The sequence below is a fragment of the Cornus florida genome, unplaced genomic scaffold, assembly GCF_030987335.1.
Source record: "Cornus florida cultivar Cherokee Brave unplaced genomic scaffold, ASM3098733v1 CherokeeBrave_3.0.0_Hap2_Chr03, whole genome shotgun sequence".
Lineage (NCBI taxonomy): Eukaryota > Viridiplantae > Streptophyta > Magnoliopsida > Cornales > Cornaceae > Cornus > Cornus florida.
The window spans coordinates 22,794,799-22,814,079 of NW_026775573.1; the positions used below are offsets into that span (position 1 = coordinate 22,794,799).

The 19,281-nt window shown below is 38.3% G+C and overlaps 1 protein-coding gene and 1 long non-coding RNA gene across 2 annotated transcripts in view; both read left to right on the plus strand.

The window, feature by feature from the left end:
- Window positions 1-359: 359 nt before the first annotated feature.
- On the plus strand, window positions 360-1,603 carry LOC132299931 (histone H1-like). Its single transcript, XM_059796822.1, has 2 exons — window positions 360-646; window positions 767-1,603. The coding sequence occupies exons 1-2, from the start codon at window positions 452-454 to the stop codon at window positions 1,442-1,444; spliced, it is 873 nt and encodes a 290-aa protein (XP_059652805.1). The 5' UTR covers window positions 360-451; the 3' UTR covers window positions 1,445-1,603.
- A 227-nt stretch (window positions 1,604-1,830) lies between these two features.
- The window catches only part of LOC132299932 (uncharacterized), a 59,030-nt gene continuing 41,579 nt past the window's right edge, over window positions 1,831-19,281 (plus strand). Inside the window, exon 1 of the long non-coding RNA XR_009480227.1 lies at window positions 1,831-2,252. This is a non-coding gene — a long non-coding RNA (uncharacterized LOC132299932). The remainder of the gene's footprint in view (window positions 2,253-19,281) is intronic.

The following is a 19,281-nucleotide window of genomic DNA, read 5'->3' on the forward strand; positions in this document are numbered from 1 at the left end:
ACTTAGAAAACCAAACAAGGCAAATGAGCACTTTTTAGAAACCTTAAGTCCTAATCTAGAAGTACATCCAAACCTTGCTAAAATGCAAGAAGTATAGCCAGAGTTATGCCCATTTGAATCAAGGTGAGAAACACACCTCAAGTGTTCAAAACTCCCACCCTAGGTGACAAAACATTTCAAGAGCCCCATCCTTTTCCTTATTAGAGGCCAATGTGAGCCGTCGATAAAACTCAAATCCAAAGGTCTAGATTTAAAAATTCGAGAGTGAGTTGATCCTGTCTCGTGGCTTTGGACCAATCACTGCTCAGCATTTGCTCTTCGTCCCCGTTTGGAGAGCTATTTAAACCGTCCTCCAACCGTCAACTCATCGCTATCTCTCTCTACATCTCTCTCTCTCTACATTTCAGCTGTGTAGCTTCTGACTGCTGAGTCGACCCGCTGAGCTAACTCAATGGCTGCTGTTGAAGTAACCGACATCGCCGTCGAAGTCGTCGTTGATCCGACGGCGACTGGGGAGCCGGATAATAAGCCGGCGGAGGAGACCCCGAAACCGAAGAAAGGCAATGCTCCCAAAGAGCCCAAAGCTAAGAAACCAGCTGCTCCGAGGAAGCCTAAGGGGCCGCCGTCTCATCCTCCTTTTCTCGAGGTCTGAAATCCTCTCCCCCTCTCTCTATATATATCTGTATGTGTCTGTGTCTGTGTGTGTGGTGATTCTGTGTTCAGATCTGATGTCATTGTGTGTTTGATTGTTGTATCGAAACCCTAGATGATAACGGAGGCGATTGTGACGCTGAAAGAGAAGACTGGCTCGAGTCAGTACGCGATAACGAAGTTCATCGAAGAGAAGCACAAGAACTTGCCGGCGAGCTTCAAGAAAATGCTGTTGTATCACTTGAAGAAGCTCGTCGCTGCTAGCAAGCTCGTGAAGGTCAAGAACTCGTACAAGCTCCCTCCGGCGTCTAAATCGGCTTCTGCTGCGCCGGCCAAGAAGAAAGCTCCTGCCGCAAAGCCGAAGGCCGCGGCCAAGCCTTCCAAGGCAAAAGCTCCGGCGAAGCCCAAAGCTGCTGCTAAACCGAAGCCCAAAGCTGCTGCGAAACCAAAGCCAAAGCCTGTTGTGAAATCGAAGCCGGCGGCGAAGCCGAAGGCTAAGGCTGCGACCAAGCCTAAGCCAAAGCCGAAGGCGGCTGCGAAACCGAAACCTGCTGCGGCGAAGCCAAAACCGAAGCCAGCTGCGAAACCGAAGGCTGTGGCCAAGCCAAAGGCGGCAGCGAAGCCGAAAGCCAAGCCGGCGGCTAGACCTGCGAAGGCAGCAAGGACGTCGACGAGGTCGACGCCAGGGAAGAAACCTGCAGCACCGGCGAAGGCGAAGAAAGCTCCGGCGAAAAGTGGAAAGAGTGTGAAATCCCCGTCGAGGAAGACTCCCGCGAGAAAGGCTAAGAAGTGATTCAGTTTAAAAAATGTAGTTTTTGTGTAGGGTTTTCTCAGGAGTGGTAGTTCTGTAAATTTATGTTTGGATTGGGTGCTTTTCAGATCCACAGGAAGCAATTTAGAACACAGATGTAATCGTTTCATTTTAATTGCATTTTCATATCAATTTTAGTTAGATGAACTCTGTGTTGAATCTCTCTCTATATCTATAACCTCAGTTTCTTTAATGGTGTTTTCTCTGCACTTTATCGGCGCATTTTTGTACGCTATCATTTCAGTTTCAAGCCCTAGCTTCAATGCCGTTCATTCTAAGGTACACTGACATGTCGGCGCATGTTAGCATTTCATTTGCAAGCCTGGAGGGGTGTTTTGTACGCGATGATCTAGAAGCGTAAGTTAGCATTGTTTCTTACGCAAGTTGTGCTCGCTGGGAATAATATATTTAATTAATATGTTAAAAGTATATGTTTGGTCAAGAAGGGTTCGTATTCGTTTGTGAATTGTGATGCTAAACATGCGCTCCTCATTCTTTCTGAGATTCTTTTTTGATTGGTTTTGAGATTCTCTGTTTGTATAAACATGTTCGTGTTATGGAAAAAAAGCCCTAGGGTTTTTGTTGTTTGGTTGCTCATAGCCAGAAACCCTAATTGGTGTTTGATAAATATTGCTCCAGAGAAGTAATGGTGTCGTTTGGTTGCAGGGAAAGTGGAGGAAAGGGAATGGAAATTCGGGGTCTGAGCAATTGGAAACCTCATATTCCAACTTTTGGCGGTGGTGATGATTCCGGTGGGTTCTCTTTACAAGTTATAGCTTTTAAAATCCAGGTACCACGAAACAAAACCAACACCTTGGCAATCCACACTATTTTAACACAAATACTTGTTCCTCATGTGTGTGTGTGTGTGTTCAAGAAGCTGTTCTGCAACTCCATTTTATCTTCTCTTTCTTTTGTTTGTGCTGTGTTTTGCTCTTGTATTTGCAATTTGAAAAAGGCATTTGTTTATTTCAAAATTTTAGTACAGATTTCACTTGTTTCTGTTCTGCATTGTGTTATAAATTGAAGAGTACAAGCAATTTACTCTTGACAGTAATTCAAGTTTACTGAATTGGTAGTAATGTAAGTAGCATCTGAAGCAAAACTATGATCTCATTGTCAATATCCAAATGCAATTTCCAAGGTATCTGTGTGTGGGTGAATGGTTGTTCTATGTGTAATCATTGTGTTGGCTTCCTTGATAAGTAGAGATAAATAAGTTATCATTCTCACTCAATATGCATTTATTGTAAGTGCAACTTGCAGAAGCATGATCTATATAGTAATGAAGATGGTGATAAGTTGATTGTAAATGCTACTCGATCTCTTTACAACGTCCGTTAAATTGTTGTTGCCCACTTTAATTACTATGTCCGTTAAATTGTTGTTGTCCACTTTAATTACATTAGGTGCTCGAAGTGGAGATAATTTATCAAACAGTTTCTATGTTAAACTATTAGCTGTTTAATCCTAGGCTCAGTTACAATGTTCACTCGTGTCTCATGGTATGGAAATGATTAATACGTAGTATTTCTTAATACAGCTCAACTCAATTTCAGAACGCTTTATCCAGATTTTCATTGAACCTTTTTCATAATTCTGCTCCGTATAGGATCCTTTTCTCATAATAGCATTTAATGATTTTCTTTTTTGGATATTGTGCGATAATCATTGAATGTAGCGTTGACATGGAATGCACGGTTCAGTTGTTGCTATTTTGAGATATATTATAAAGCTAAAGTTGGTTGCAGTTGCTTTGCAGTCTAGATACTGCTTGATTATTGATACTGACAAAAACAACATGCTGCACACAGGTAAGTTATTTTGCCTAAGAACCAACTGGTTAGATAATGCTTAATGTTATATGGAGAACCCTCTATGTTGGCTTGTACTTCGATCTCTTGAATTCTGGGAAAAAAAAAAAATACTTCGATCTCTTGCTTATTTATTTGACATTTATCTAAAAGGCAAGGACGTTATATGAAGCGTCTTTAAGTTGAGTTTAGCTATATTAGGAAATATTCTGCTCCGCATAGGATTCTTTCTTATACTAGCATTTAATGATTTTCTTTTTTGATATTATGCGGTAATCACTGAACAGTGTGTCAACATGGAATGCGTGGTTCAGTTGTTGATCACTAAGGACATGAAATGTTGCCATTGTGAGATCTATTATTAGCTAAAGTTGGTTCCAGTTGCCTTGCGATCTAGATACTGCTTGATTATTGATACTAACAAAAACAACATGCTACACACAGGTAATTTTTATTTGCCCAAGTACCAACAGGTAAGATAATGCTTAATGTTGGATGGAGAACCCCCATGTTGGCTTTTACTTTGATCTCTTGCTTATTTATTTGACATTTATCTGAAGGCAAGGATGTCAATTCCTATGTTTTGTTCTGTTGATGTTTTGACGTGGGTTGATTGGAGAAATCCTTTCAAAAAATGATTTTAGCTTCTGATTTGAACATGTTAAATTTTCTGCTCACTAGCACTCAATATGTATTATGCCATGCTAAACCAATTACGTTGCATTGACGATATATGTTTTGTACTAATTCGAAGTCATTATTATTTTTTTTTTTGGGGGGGGGGGGGGGGGGGGGGGTTGAAGCTGATGAATGTAAAGCTATAGTGATTTAAAATCATATGCCTGAGTAAAGATAGCATTTGGCAATTTGATATGGTGAAGTAGGGCTAGTGTTTTAAATCCCATATAGAACAAGCGCCATGGGTTGCTCGATTTCTTTGGTAAATATGTGGTCAGTGGTTCTGAATGACTCAACAAGAACACTCTTTTGGTTTTGTTTAAATTTTTGTAGGTAATTTTTTTGTTATGTTTTATTTACGAATGAAACAAGAATATTTTGGTAGTGTTACCTATCAAGGACCAACGCCTAAGACGAGAGACGCAAGTGTCGGAGAACCAATTTGGGTTCATGCCGGGTAGGTCAATGATGGAGGCTATTTACTTATTGAGGAGACAAATGGAAAGATATAGAGAGAAGAAGAGAATCTCCATATGCTTTTTATTGATTTAGAGAAAGCCTATGATAGATATCTAGAGACCTAATATGGAGGGTTTTAGAAAAGAAAGGAGTCACAAAGGGATACATTGACACAATAAAGGACATGTATGATGGTTGTGTGACTATAATTACAATGCCTGAAGGGGAAACAAGTGAATTCCCAATTACTGTAGAAGCTTACACCTAGGGTCAACATTAAGTCCGTATCTTTTTTGCCTTGGTTATGGATGAGTTGAGAAGACACATCCAAGATGAGATTCCGTGGTGTATGTTATTTGCCAATGATATTGTTTTAGTTGATGAGACTAGAGAAGAAGTTAATGCCAAATTGGAGGTTTGGAGAGAAGCTTTAGAACTAAGGGTTTAAGATAAGTCAAAATAAAACTGAATTTATGTAGTGTAACTTTAGTAAATCTAGAAAGACAAATGAGGATGTAGTGAGGATAGAGAATCAAGAGGTAGAACATTTTCGTTATTTAGGCTCAATTATTCGCAATGAGGGAAAAATTGGAGATGACGTTAATCATAGAATCAAGGCAGGATGGGCTAAATGGAGTAGTGCATCTAGTATAGTATGTGATCGGAGTAGCTCCTTATGACTGAAAGGGGATTTCTATTGAATAGCTATTAGACTAGCCATACTTTACTTATATATAAAAAAAAAGACTAGAAGGGATAGAATAAGAAATGATCACATTTGGGAGATGGTTGGAGTAGCACCAACTAGAGATAAAATGAGAGAAATCTTTAAAGATGGTTTGGACATGTGCAAAGAAGACTTTTAAGTGTGCCGGTCAAGAAAAGTGATATAGTCCACATTGAGAGTTATACTAGGGGAAGATGAAGACCAAAGTTTATTTTTATTTTTTTTGCATAAATGAAGACCAAAGTTAACGTGGGTAGATTTAGTGAAGAAAGATATGATTGCATGTGGATTGAGTGAGGTTATAACCTTAAATAGAGTGGAATGGAAACATGGGATTCATGTAGCTGACCCCAACCAATTGGGAAAAGGCTTGGTTGTTGTAGTCTTCTCTGTCAAGGAACAAATGTTTTCAAGTACTTCTCGAGTTAATGAAAAATAGATTATTAATGGAATTGGTTTTATCTATGTATTTCCTTTTTTAGAATGGATTTAATTTTCATATATCTTTACTTATGTTTTTCTTAGTCAAATAACACACACACACACACACACACACACACATATATATATTTATGTATGTATTAATATCACAATTGATTGCGTCAATTAGATATTATCTAAGAAGCACGGACACGGATACGGGACACGGATACGACACGACACAGACACGGCGACACGGCAAATCCAAAAAAATTAGAACACGGACACGGCGAATAGTGTGTGTATATATATATATATATATATATATCAGCATTAATAATTTAAAAAAAAAAAACACTGATATGTTTAGGTTGGAATATATATATATATCACTGATATGTTAGTATATATATATATCAGCATCTTTAGGACACGGACACGGCGAATTGTGGCATCTTTAGGTTAGTATATATATATATATCAACATCTTTAGGGTAGTACAAAACAAAAAATAGAACATATCAGCATTAAAAATTAAAAAAAAAAAAAAAAAAAAATTAACATATCAGAATTAAAAATTAAAAAAAAAAAAAAAATTCCAGAAAAGTGTGTCCGAGCCGTGTCTGAGCCGTGTCCGAGCCGTGTCCGAGCTGTCTAAGCCGTGTCCGAGCCGTGTCTGAGCTGTCTGAGCCGTGTCCGTGGCGTGTCCCAGCCGTGTCCGAAAATTAAAAAAAAAAAAAAAAATTCCAGACACGTTTTTTGGCGTGTCCGACACGTGTCGGGGCGTGTCCGACGCGTGTCCGTGTCCGACACGTGTCGGACACGGATTCTTCGCCCATTTTGGAGTTTCCGTGCTTCCTAGGATATTATCTCACTTCAGTAATAGCTGGAGGGTAATTAATGCTAATCTTTGTAAGGGTCCTTTACTAGAACAATAATAAAATATGATAAAAGAGAGATATTGATCACAAGTTGAGGGACCCAGAGAGTTGATCTGGAAGAAGGAGAAGTAGACAAACTAGAGGGACCAATGGTGAAGGTAAGAATGTTTGTGCCTCTGACATAGTACATGAGCTTCAGTTATGATGGTTTTTGGTTGCTCATGATGCAGGTATTTATAGTCTGAGGTTCTCCGGATAATACCCAAAGGTTCGATACGTTGTTGGAATATTACCCGGAAACTATGGTCTTGGATCATGATTACCTTAGATCTCTTCTTTTTAGCTATTAGGTCAAATCACCCGTCTGTTCCACTTAGTTTAGCAGTGGTGCATTAAATAGCTACTGTGACATTAAATGTAGTTGGCTATTTACCAGCGACAGCAGTTGAGCATTAATTGGTCAGGACATAGCATTAAACAATTTTCTGGCGTGATGGATAGTGTCCCCGTCGCATCACGTGATCACCGTTCCTTTGGTCAAGCCCAGTATTCGGACAAGTTCTGACTTCTCATCCACCATTCCAAGATCCTTGTGAGTGTCCCATTAAGCAATTGCACGCATGTGAGGGGCCCTACCTGCGCCCTTCTCAATTCTTGTCAATTATACCTGAAGAGTGATATCTTTGAGGTTCAGAGTGACCTGACATGAGGTTTCAAACCTGAGCATTGTTTTCTTGGGGTTTTGGGGGGTCAGTGTTCAGACCCTTGTTGTTTCCTAAAGGTTTTGAGAGGACCTGACATGGTGTCAGGATTTCAGACTTGAGTGTTGTTTCCTCGAGGTTTTGAGGGGACCCGACACGGCGTCAGGTTTTTGGACTCGAGGTTTGTGGTGACCTGAGTTGTGACTCAGGGTTTGGGACTCGAGGGTTGTATCTTCAAGGTTTGGGGTGATTTTAGGTGGTGACTCAAGGTTTGGTTGGCCACGTGGGCAGCGTACTTTTTGACTCTGCAGTTTGTGAATTTGGCCATGTGGGTGGCACATGCTAGGTACCTACAATCATCAAGCAATGCACGTATAGAAATTCTTTAGATTTTCTTTTTCCAGGGAAATATTTTGTGCAGATGAAATATGAAAAAAGGATTTACTTGGGCAGTCTGATAGCTTATTCACTGCGTTTCAACAGACATTCCTTCCAAACTCTATTTTCTGGCTGAACTGCAGCATGTCATTATTGATATTAACTATTCTAAATGGTACTTAGCGTGGATGAACATTTATTGAGTCCAGTGAAAACAAAATCCTGTGACACTGAGAATATGTGATTTTTTTGTTTGTTTGTTTCGCAATGGAAGTTGTTGCATGGTGGGAGGATAAGACATAAAGAATAATCCGGTCAATGTAAATTTAAGAACACGGGTATTGACAAGTGTAGTGTTGAGGTTTCTCCTGACTTACTATGATTAGTCTCAGTAGTGACCGACTTTACTACCTGTATTATTACTGGTCTGTTAGCTGTCAACTTGTCACCCAACAGGGTTCCTCCGCCTTAGGGCCATCATAGTTATGCTGCCTCTCAAAGGGCTTCCATTGCCAGCTTTCTGGTCATAAGGTCATCAACTTTCTGACGACCAAAGAAATGGCTAATGAAGTGTTGGCACGATGTTTAAAAGGAAGCATGAGCTTGGAGTATAATTTGTTTGCTGAGAAGTGGTTATTAAAAAGTTTGAAACGGCAGGGTGGTATTTTCCCAAGTGGATTTAAATAATGCTTTGTTGCTTGATGGATTGAATTAATGTAAGATGTAATAAATTCTTAGTTTTATGGTTGAAGTTAATTTATTATATTTTGAATGGCTTAACGACAACTGCATGATATTTGAATTTATTTGGTTTTATTGTTGACTTTCCATTTCAAATAGTATTTCCTCCTTTTAGTTTATTGAATTAGATGCTTTCTTTGTCTCACGTAGTAAAAGCATGATTTATTAATCTGATAACTATTATGTCCAGTTATTATTTAGGGTTTGAACGTGCATTGCACACACACTGAATCAAATAGTATTTCCTCCTTTTTGTTTATTGAATTAGATGCTTTCTTTGTCTCACGCAGTAAAAGCATTATTTTTTAATCTGATAACTCTTATGTCCAGTTATTATATAGGGTCAAAAAGTATTCCCTCCTTTTAGTTTATTGAATTAGATGCTTTCTTTGTCTCACGTAGTAAAAGCATGATTTATTAATTTGATAACTATTATGTCCAGTTATTATTTAGGGTTTGAATGTGCATTGCACACACACTGAATTAAATGTGATACCTACTTGGTATGAAAATAAACAGTTTCCTGATGTAACTCAACTTAACTCAGCAATGCCTAGGTCTGCTCTTTGAAACTTCCTTTACAATTTTGCTCTAATAAAAAATGATGAAGAATATACTTGGAATATACTGAATTTGAACTTTTAATGAATTTTCTTGGGAAGTTTAGTTAGTTGCCGAGGACAAGAAATTTTACCTTCGCAAGAAAGACGCTGATGAGTTGGTGATACAAAGTTATTGTGCACATTTTAAATACATCACGAGAAGTATGGGACTGTTACCCAAGGCTCTGATTGTGTCAGAATGCACAGACGTAGTATACCTAGAGAAGGGTGGGGATTGAATAGGTCTTATGGATATTAAATTATTTGTTAACTTACTTTTTAAATTCTTTTGTTTGTGGTTTTGAATTATAGTTGATTAGATTAATTTTTTACTTTTAATATATAAAAAGAGGACACTTAATTTTATGTGGAAAACTCAAATAGGAAAAACCATGGGACCTCATCCAGTAATGAACAATCCACTATTAGAGAGATTCAACTCAAACAAGTTTAAAACATAAATTTGAGTCAACTCAAGATCAAAACTAGGTCAACTTATGTCTTCTAAGGTTTACCTATTTGATGCCCTAGATATGTGATTGAGTCATGCGGGTTTTTCTCCGTGTTTTTTGTGAATCTTTATCTCCACGGTCTTCAAAGGTTGTAGACAACTGACTAACAATTTGACACACTACAACGCAAGTTTTGAGTAGTAAATTGTCAACACATGACTCATATTCCTAATGCATCTCCATAATTTTTTTTTTTGCCTTGAGATCTTAGCTTGGGTGGAGTTCTAAATCTTGATTTCCTTTAACTTCCACATGTGGTTCCCTGCTTTTTGTTTTTGTCGGTTTACTATAAACAGTGGTTGCATCCTCTGATGGTATTCTTTGTAGCTCAGTTGTGCTTGGTTGGAGGGTGTTTGTCTTACCTTGAACTGGACATAATATATACTGCTGTACTAGTGATTCTAACATTAAAACAGTTGTTGATTAAAATCACTGCCACAATAGCAATACTGCAGGAGTATGTGATTACTGTTATGAGTTCAAAAGTTTGGGACTTGCGTTTTCTTTTAACTACTCAAGTTTTGAGTAGTAGATACTGCTTGATTATTGATACTAACAAAAACAACATGCTACACACAGTAAATTTATTTGCCCAAGTACCAAAAGGTTAGATAATGCTTAGTGTTATATGGAGAACCCCCTATGTTGGATCTTACTTCAATCTCTTGCTTATTTATTTAGCATTTATCTAAAAGGAAAGGATGTCATATGAAGCATTTCTTAAGTTGAGTTAAGCTGTATTAAGAAATATTAATCATTTCCATATCACGGTGACAGGAGTGAACATTAAAAATGAGCATTGATCCATTTTCACAATTATGCTCCGTATAGGATCCTTTCTCGTACTAGCATTTAATGATTATTTATTTATTTATTTATATTGTGTGCTAATCACTGAACGGAGCGTTGACATGGAATGTGCGGTTCACTTGTTGATCACTAAGGACAAGAAATGTTGCCATTGTGAGATCTATTATAAGCTAAAGTTGGTTGCAGAGACTGCTTGAGATCTATTACGATCTAGATACTGCTTGATTATTGATACTAACAAAAACAACATGCTACACTCAGGTAAGTTTATTTGCCTAAGTACCAAGAAGTTAGATAATGCTTTATGTTGGATGGAGAACCCCCTATGTTGCCTTTTACTTTGATCTCTTGCTTATTTATCTGACTTTTATCTGAAGGCAAGGATGTCCGTTCCTATGTTCTGTTTGACATGGAGTGATTGAAGAAATCCTTTCAAATAATGATTTTTGGCTAATGATTTGAACGTGTTAATTTTTCTGCTTTGCCTCTAGCACTTAATATGTGTTGTGTCCAAGGCTAAACCAATTACAGTTGCATTGAGGATATATGTTTTGTTCTAATTTGAAGTCAGTTTAAGGGGGGAATGGAGGCTGAAGCTGATGAATGAAAGGTATAGAGTTTTAAAATCACATGCCTGAGTAGAGATAGCATTTAGCAATTTGATAATCCCATATAGAACAAGCGCCATGGGTTGCTGGATTTCTTTGGTAATTATGTGGTCAGTGGTTCTGAATGGCTCAACAGTTATACTCTTTTGGTTGTGTTTACATTTTTTTGGGTAATTATTTGGGTAATTTTCTTTTGTTCTGTTTTATTTACCAATGAAACAAGAATATTTTGGTAGTGTTCTCTATCAAGGACGCTATGATAGGGTACCTAGAGACCTAATATGGAGGGTTTTAGAAAAGAAAGGAGTCACAAAGGAATACATTGACAAAATAAAGGTATGATGGTGGTGTGACTATATTTAGAACATCAGTAAGGGAAACAAGTGAATTCCCAATTACTGTTGGCTTACAAAAAGGGTCAACACTAGGTCCTCAACTTTTTGCCTTGGTTATAGATGAGCTGACAAGACACATCCAAGATGAGATTCCATTTTGTATCTTATTTGCCAATGATATTGTTTTAGTTGATTAGACTAAAGAAGAAGTTAATGCCAAATGGGAGGTTTGGAGAGAAGCTTTAGAACTAAAAGGGTTTAAGTTAAGTCAAAATAAAACTGGATATATGGAGTGTAACTTTAGTAAATCTAGAAAGACAAATGAGGATGTAGCGAGGCTTGAGAATCAAGAGGTAGAAAAAAGTGAACATTTTTCGTTATTTAGGCTCTAGTATATTGAAGATGACGCTAATCATAGAATCAAGGCAGGATGAGTTAAATGGAGGAGTGCATTTAGTATATTGTGGGATAGGTGTATCCCCTTACGATTGAAAGGAGAGTTCTATTGAACAACTATTAGACCAGCCATACTTTATGGTACCGAATGTTGGCAGCCAGGAAACAACATTTACATAAAGTGAGTTTGGCAGAATTGCGAATGTTGAGATGGATGTGCAGTACGAGTAGAAAAGGATAGAATTACAAATGCTCACATTCGGGAGATGGTTGGGTAGCACCAATTGGAGATAAAATGAGAGAAAATTGGTTAAGATGGTTTAGACATTTGCAAAGAAGACCTTTAAATGCGCTTGCTAGAAAAAATGACATATTCCACATTGAGGGTAATACTAGGGGAAGAGGAAGCCCAAAGTTAACATGGGTAGAGTTAGTGAAGAAAGATATGATAACATGTGGATTGACTGAGGCTATGGCCTTAAATAGAGTGGAATGGAAACATTGGATTGATGTAGCAGACCCCAAGCAATTGGGAAAAGGTTTGGTTGTTGTTGTTGTCACCGTCATCATCGTCATTGTCATCATCGTCTCCATCAAGGACCAAATGTTTTCAAGTACTTACTCAAGTTGATAAAAATGGATTATTAATGGAAGTGGTTTTATGTATATATTTCCTTTCTTAGAATGGATTAATTTACATATATCGTTTACTTATGTTTTTCTTAGTTAAACAACACACACACACACACATATATATATTTATGCATGTATTAATATCACCTTTGATTGCGTCAATTAGATATTATCTCACTTCAGTAATAGCTGGAGGGTAACTAATGCTAATCTTTGCAAGGGTCCTTTACTAGAACAATAATAAAATATGATAAAAGCGAGATATTGATCACAAGTTGAGGGACCCAGAGAGCTGATGTGTAAGAAGGAGAAGAAGTAGACAATTCAGAGGAATTAATGGTGAAGGTTGGACTTGACAAAGAGTACACAAGCTTCAGTTATGGTGGTTTTTGGTTGCTAATGTTCAACGATGCCGGTATTTATAGTCTATAATACCCAAAGGTTTGAGACGTCGTTGGAATATTACCGGGCACCTATCGTCTTGGATAATGATTACCTTCTGTTCCGCTTAGTTTGATAGTGTCACCTTAAATAGCTAATGCGACATTAACTGTATTCCACTACTTAGCGGCGGCACTAGTTGAGCATTAATTGGTCAGGAAATAGCATTAAACGCTTTTCCGGTGTGATGGCTGCTAGTCTATCTGTCGCATCATGTGATCACCATCCCTTTGGTGGGGCCCAATATGTGGACTAGTTCTGATTTCTCATCCACCATTCCATGATCCTTGTGAGGGACCCTACCTGCGCCCTTGTCCATCCTTGTCAATTTTGCCTCAGTGTTATATCTTCCAGGTTCAGAGTGACCTGACATGGTGTCGGTTTTGAGAGGACCTGACGTGGTGTCAAGGTTTCAGACTCGAGTGTTGTTTCCTCAAGGTTTTGAGTGGACCTGGCAGGATATCAGGGTTACTCAAGGGTTGTATTCTCGAGGTTTGAGGTGACCTGAATTGTGACTTAGGGTTTGGGACTTGAGGGTTGTATCTTTGAGGCTTGTGGTGACTTGAGGTGGTGACTCAAGGTTTGGTTTGGCCATGTGGGTGGCATACTTTTTGGCTTTTCAGTTTGTGAATTTGGCCATGTGGGTAGCACGTGCTAGATACCTACAATCTTGAAGCAATGCATGTATAGAAATTCTTTAGATTTTCTTTTTCCAGTGAAATATTTTGTGCACATGAAATATGAAACTTGAAAGGATTTACTTGGTCAGTCTGATAGCTTATTCACTGCGTTTCAAACAGTCATTCCTTCCAAACTCTTTTTCTGGCTGAACTGGAGCATATCATTATTGATATTAATTATTCTAAATGTTACTTAACATGGATGAACATTTGTTGTGTCCAGTGAAAACGAAATCCTGTGACGATGAGTAGATGTGAATTTTTTGTTTGTTTGTTTCATAATGGAAGTTGCTGCACGGTGGGAGGATGAGAAATAAAGAATAATATTTGTCAATGTAAATTTAAGAACACGTGCATTGATAAGTGTAGCGTTGAGGTTTCTCCTGAGAGAAGCTTATGCGGGAATGGGGTAAAACGACTTACTATGATTAGTCTCAGTAATGACCAACTTCACTACCTGTCTTATTTGTGGTCTGTTAGCTGTTAGCTTGTCACCCAACAAGGTTCCTCCACCTTAGGGCCATCATCACCAGCTTTCTGGTCATAAGGTCACCAACTTTCTGACAACCACAGTAATGACTAATGAAGTGTTCGCATGATGTCTAAATGGAAGCATGAGCTAGGAGTTTAATTCGTCTTCTATGTTAAAGAGAAGTGGTTATTAAAAAGTCTGAAACGACAGAGTGGTCTTTTCCTGGATTTAAATAATGCTCTGTTGCTTGATGGATTGAATTAATCGAAGATGTAATTAAATTCTAAGTGTTATGGTTGAAGTTAGTGTATTATATTTTGAATGGCTTAATGACAACTGCATAATATTTGAACTTATTTGGTTTGATTGTTGACTTTCCATTTCAAATAGTATTTCCTCCTTTTAGTTTATTGAATTAGATGCTTTCTTTGTCTCACGTAGTAAAATCATGATTTACTAATCTGATAACTATTATGTCGAGTTGTTATTCAGGGTTTGAATGTGTATTGCACACACACTGAATTTAGTGTGATACCTACTTGGTATGAAAATAAACAGTTCCTATGATGTAAATCAATTTAACTCGACAATGCCTAGGTCTGCTCTTTGAAACTTCCTTTACAATGTTGCTCTTATAAAAGATGATGAAGAATATACTTGGAATATACTGAATTTGAACTTCAAATGAATTTTCTTGGGAAGTTTAGTTGTTAGTTGCTGAGGAGAAGTAATTTTACCTTCGTAAGAAAGACGCTGATGAGCTGGTGATACAAATTTATTGTGCACATTTTAAATACATCATGAGAAGTATGGGACCGTTACTGAAAGCTTTGATTGTGTTGGAGTGCATAGACGTAGTATACCTAGAGAGGAGAGGAAGGAGGGGGGGTGAATAGGACTTATGGCTATTAAATTAAATTGTAACTTACTTTAAAAATTTCCGTTGATTGTGGTTTTGAATTATAGTTAATTAGATTAATTTTTACTTTTAACATGCAACTATAGAATCATCCAAGCATAAAAGTACATATAAAAACAGGACACGTAATTTTATATGGAAAAATAGGAAAAAACATGGGACCTCATCCAGTAATGAACAATCAGAGAAATAGATTCAACTCAAACAAGTTTAAAACATAATTTTGGGTCAACTTAAGATCAAGTCTAGGTCAAGTTATGCCTTCTAAGGTCTTACTTATCTGATGCCCAGATATATGATTGAGTCATGTGGATTTTGCTCTGTGTTTTCTGTAAATCTTTATCTCCACGGTCTTCAAAGGTTGTAGACAATGGACTAACACTTTGACACACTACAACCCATGTTTTGGGTAGTAAATTGCCAACACATGAATCATATTCCTTATGCATATTCATAAATTTATTTATTTATTTAATTTTGCCTTGAGATCTTAGCATGTATGGAGTTCTAAATATTGATTTCCTTTAACTTCCATATGTGGTTCCCTGCTTTTCGTTTTTTTTTTTTTTGTTTTTGTTGGTTTACTATAAACAGTAGTTGCATCCTCTGATGGTATTGTTTGTAGCTCAGTATTGCTTGGTTGGAGGGTGTTTGTCTTGGCTTGAACTGGACATAATATATACTGCTTTACTAGTGATTCTAACATTAAGACATTTGTTGATTAAAATCACTGCAGCAATGGCAATAATGCAGGAGAATGTGATTACTATTATGAGTTCAAAAGTTTGGGACTTGCGTTTTCTTTTAACATTTTGCATTTATTACTAATTCTGGTGAAACTACTACATTCTGGTTTCCACTAGTGTATGTGTATCAACATGAAACTAATACGTTCTGGTTTCCACTACTGTTACAATTTCAAATTTACACATTTTGAAAGTTTTTATCTTATCACTTCGGGCTTTTGTTTTCTATTTTCATTCCCGTAAAATTTGTCTACCTGTTGAATTAAGTATTTTTACATTTATATAGTGAAATTAACTGTGGCAAACTGACTACACGGCCAATCGGTCCCCTAAATATTGTGCTAAGAGGAAAATAGTAATTTCACTGACAGTATATAGTTGTAATCTTCTTTCTGTGATGACCTTGTGGGCGGGTGTGCCGTGGGCGGGTGTAAGACACTGGCAGGCTACTACACTGGGCGAGTTATGGGTGCACAATCCCACATTGCCTGGGAAAGGGAAAGGTGAAGTGCTTATATGTGGTGGTGTTATCTCCAATTGGTATGAAGCCTTTTGGGGTAAAACCCAAGATCAAAACTGTGCGGGTTCAGGCCCAAAGCAGACAATATCATACCATGTGGTGGAGTGGGTCGTTACAAATGGTATCAGAGTCTGACCCAGCCGGAAGTGTGGCCAACGAGGACGTTGGGCCCTAAAGGGGGGTGATTGTGGTACCTTGTGGGCAGGTGTGCCGTGGGGGGGGGGGTGCGAGGCAGTGGCAGGCTACCACACTGAGCGAGCTACGGGTGCATAATCCCACACCGCCTGGGAAAGGGAAAGGTGAAGTGCTTATATGTAGTGGTGTTATTTCTAATTGGTATGAGGCCTTTTAGGGTAAAGCCCAAGAACAAAACCATGCGGGCTCGGGTCTAAAGCGGACAATATTATACCATGTGGTGGAGTACGTTGTTACAAATGGTATCAGAGCCTGACTAGCCCAGAAGTGTGCCGACGGGGACGTCGGGCCTTCAAGGGGGGTGGATTTTGATGACCTTGTGGGCGGGTGTGCTGTGGGCGGGTGCAAGACACTAGCAGGTTATCACATTGGGCGAACTACGAGTGCATAATCCCACATCGACTGGGAAAGGGAAAGGTGAAGTGCTTATATGTGGTGGTGTTATCTCCAATTGGTATGAAGCCTTTTGGGGTAAAACCCAAAAGCAAAACTGTGCGGGCTCAGGCTCAAAGCGGACAATATCATACCATGTGGTGGAGTGGGTCGTTACACTTTCCTTTACTGGATCTCATTTAAAACAGTGGAATAAAGGAGTTTAAATCTTTCAAGGTTTGAGGAATTTGTCATTTCCTTGCCCATTAGTGCGACTTGGAGTCGAGGCCATAGATTTTAGATACCATATTCTAATGATGTTTGTTCTTTTTCAGAAGAGTTTTGATACACTTCAGGGGTATAGTACCTTTGTTGGTTACAATGCATTCTCAAACACAATCTTGCCGATGCCTTTTGTAAGAATGTCTGTAAGCTACTGAGAGCTTGTGACAAATGGAGTGCAAATTTGACCAGAGATGATCTTCTCTCGAAAGAAGTGACGGTCCACCTTTATTTGCTTAGTTGTGTCATACTGAACGGGATTTGCTATTATGCTAATGGTAGACTTGTTGTCGCAGTAAAGTGAGAATGGAAGCGACACTGGAAGGCACAAGTCTGTCATCAAGGTTTTCAGCCATAACAACTCACATACCCTAAGAGCCATAGTCCTATACTCTGCCTCTGCACTAGATCGAGAGACAACATCCTGCTTCTTACTGGCGCAACCAAGTTGCCACCAATAGTGGTACAATACCCCGAAGTTGACCTCCTATCTGAAATTGATCTTGCATAATCAGCATCTGTCCAAGCCTTAACGCATAAGTGACCATGATTGGCAAACAAAATACCACAACCTGGACACCCTTTTTTAAGTAGTGAAGGATCCGAATAGCTGCATCAAGGTGAGGGGTACGAGGAGAGTGCATGAATTAACTCACAACACTCACGGCATAAGCTATGTCAGGTCGAGTGATGGATAAATAGATGAGCTTCCCAACAAGTTGTTAATACCGACCAACATCTGACAACTCCCCCTCAGAATTAGCCAACTGATCATTCTGCTCAATCGGAGCATCAGAAGGACGATTGCCAATGTCATGACCCAGATCTAAAAGATTCCAGTCATGAATGGGGACCTATGAAGCACGTACACCCCTCCCAGGGGTCCCGTAGCAGTGTCGGACACGGACACGGACACGCGTGTTCGACACTTCTGTAAAGTGTCCAAAAATTATTTTTTATTGGATATGGAGTGGACAAGGATGGGACACGCGGGGGACACGTACTGGACACGGCGGGGTATATTTTGTAATTTCTTTTAAGAAAAACGGGGTACCTAATGTAATTTTAAATGTTTAAAAGTAAAATTTTGAAAAATTTAGAAAACAACTACACAGGCAATGAACTGATGAATGAAGAATGTTAAACATGTTGGAAATGTACTTCATCTTAATTATTTGTCTAATTTTGTTGATAACTTTGCTTAGTTCTTAATTGTTTAGATGATGAATTAAAGTATTTCTGGCAATATTTTTTTGGGGAGGCTAGATTTATGGCATTGTGGATTTTGAATATATATATATATATATATATATATATATATATATATATATATATATAATTTCACAGGCGTATCCATGCCGTGTCTTATTTTTTTTAAATTTACCGTGTCGACGTATCGTGTCGTGTCGTACCCGTGTCCCTTGTCCGTATCCGTGCTTCATAGATGGGGACGAATACAAACCGGACTCTTCCCCAAGTCCGACTATTAAACTAGGGGTATCATAATTATGTGTGTTAAAATTGGATGCGGAAATAAAAAATACAAATAGGAAAAGGGAAGAGAGAAATATGAAAAATACAGGCATATACATGGTTCGACACTAAGGCCTACATCCATGGACAAAGAGCCACTAAGGGCTACATTTTTATTATTCAGATCTATATATTGCTTGAGTACAAGAAGCCTATATATAGGCATGGTAAATATAAGAATATATGGAAGGTGTACAATAGTCAAAAGAGGTACCATGGAGGATTTTGATTCACCGTTATATAGAAATATTTATATATTTTAACAATGTGAAATGTCAATAATCTATCCCAACCATCCTAACACAACACCTAAATCACATAATATACATATACACATGAATTTGCCAAAAGAAAACCCTTTTTACGTCCATTGATATCCCCACATCCCATATACATACAAGGGATACAAAATAAGAAAGTTGTCCAAAAATATACATGTTAATTGAACACAAGTCCCTCCAAAAGAAATTTAGTTACATCATTGACAACTAGATTGCCAAAGATTACATTAAGGTCAAGTACTACTAGCCACATGGAACACCTAGCAAAAAGCATGGGAATAGACTAGACATGACAAAATACAATCCAAAAGCTGCAATAGGATTCTTTAAGCTTGTGGTTGTGGGTTCCCATCCACTTCCTTTTCGTTACCTGAAAAATGTTAATAATAGAGTGAGCACAATGGCTTAGTAGGTGATGCCTAAGACGCACTCCTTATAATTCCGTGAGTCACACCCAAAGAAGAGTAGAAGGGAGTGGGATCATGCAAGTTTGGGAAAGATAAAGGGAGTAAACGTAAAATTCATTTTCATAACTACAATTGGTGTAATGCAAGGCAATGCAGTGCTATACAAATGTCCACCCCAATGTTCCCACACACTTAACACAACACACACCAAGCCTGTTAATACAACCTGGCACGAGGCGACTCCTAGCCACCATGAGGGAAGGATTGGTTAAGTAT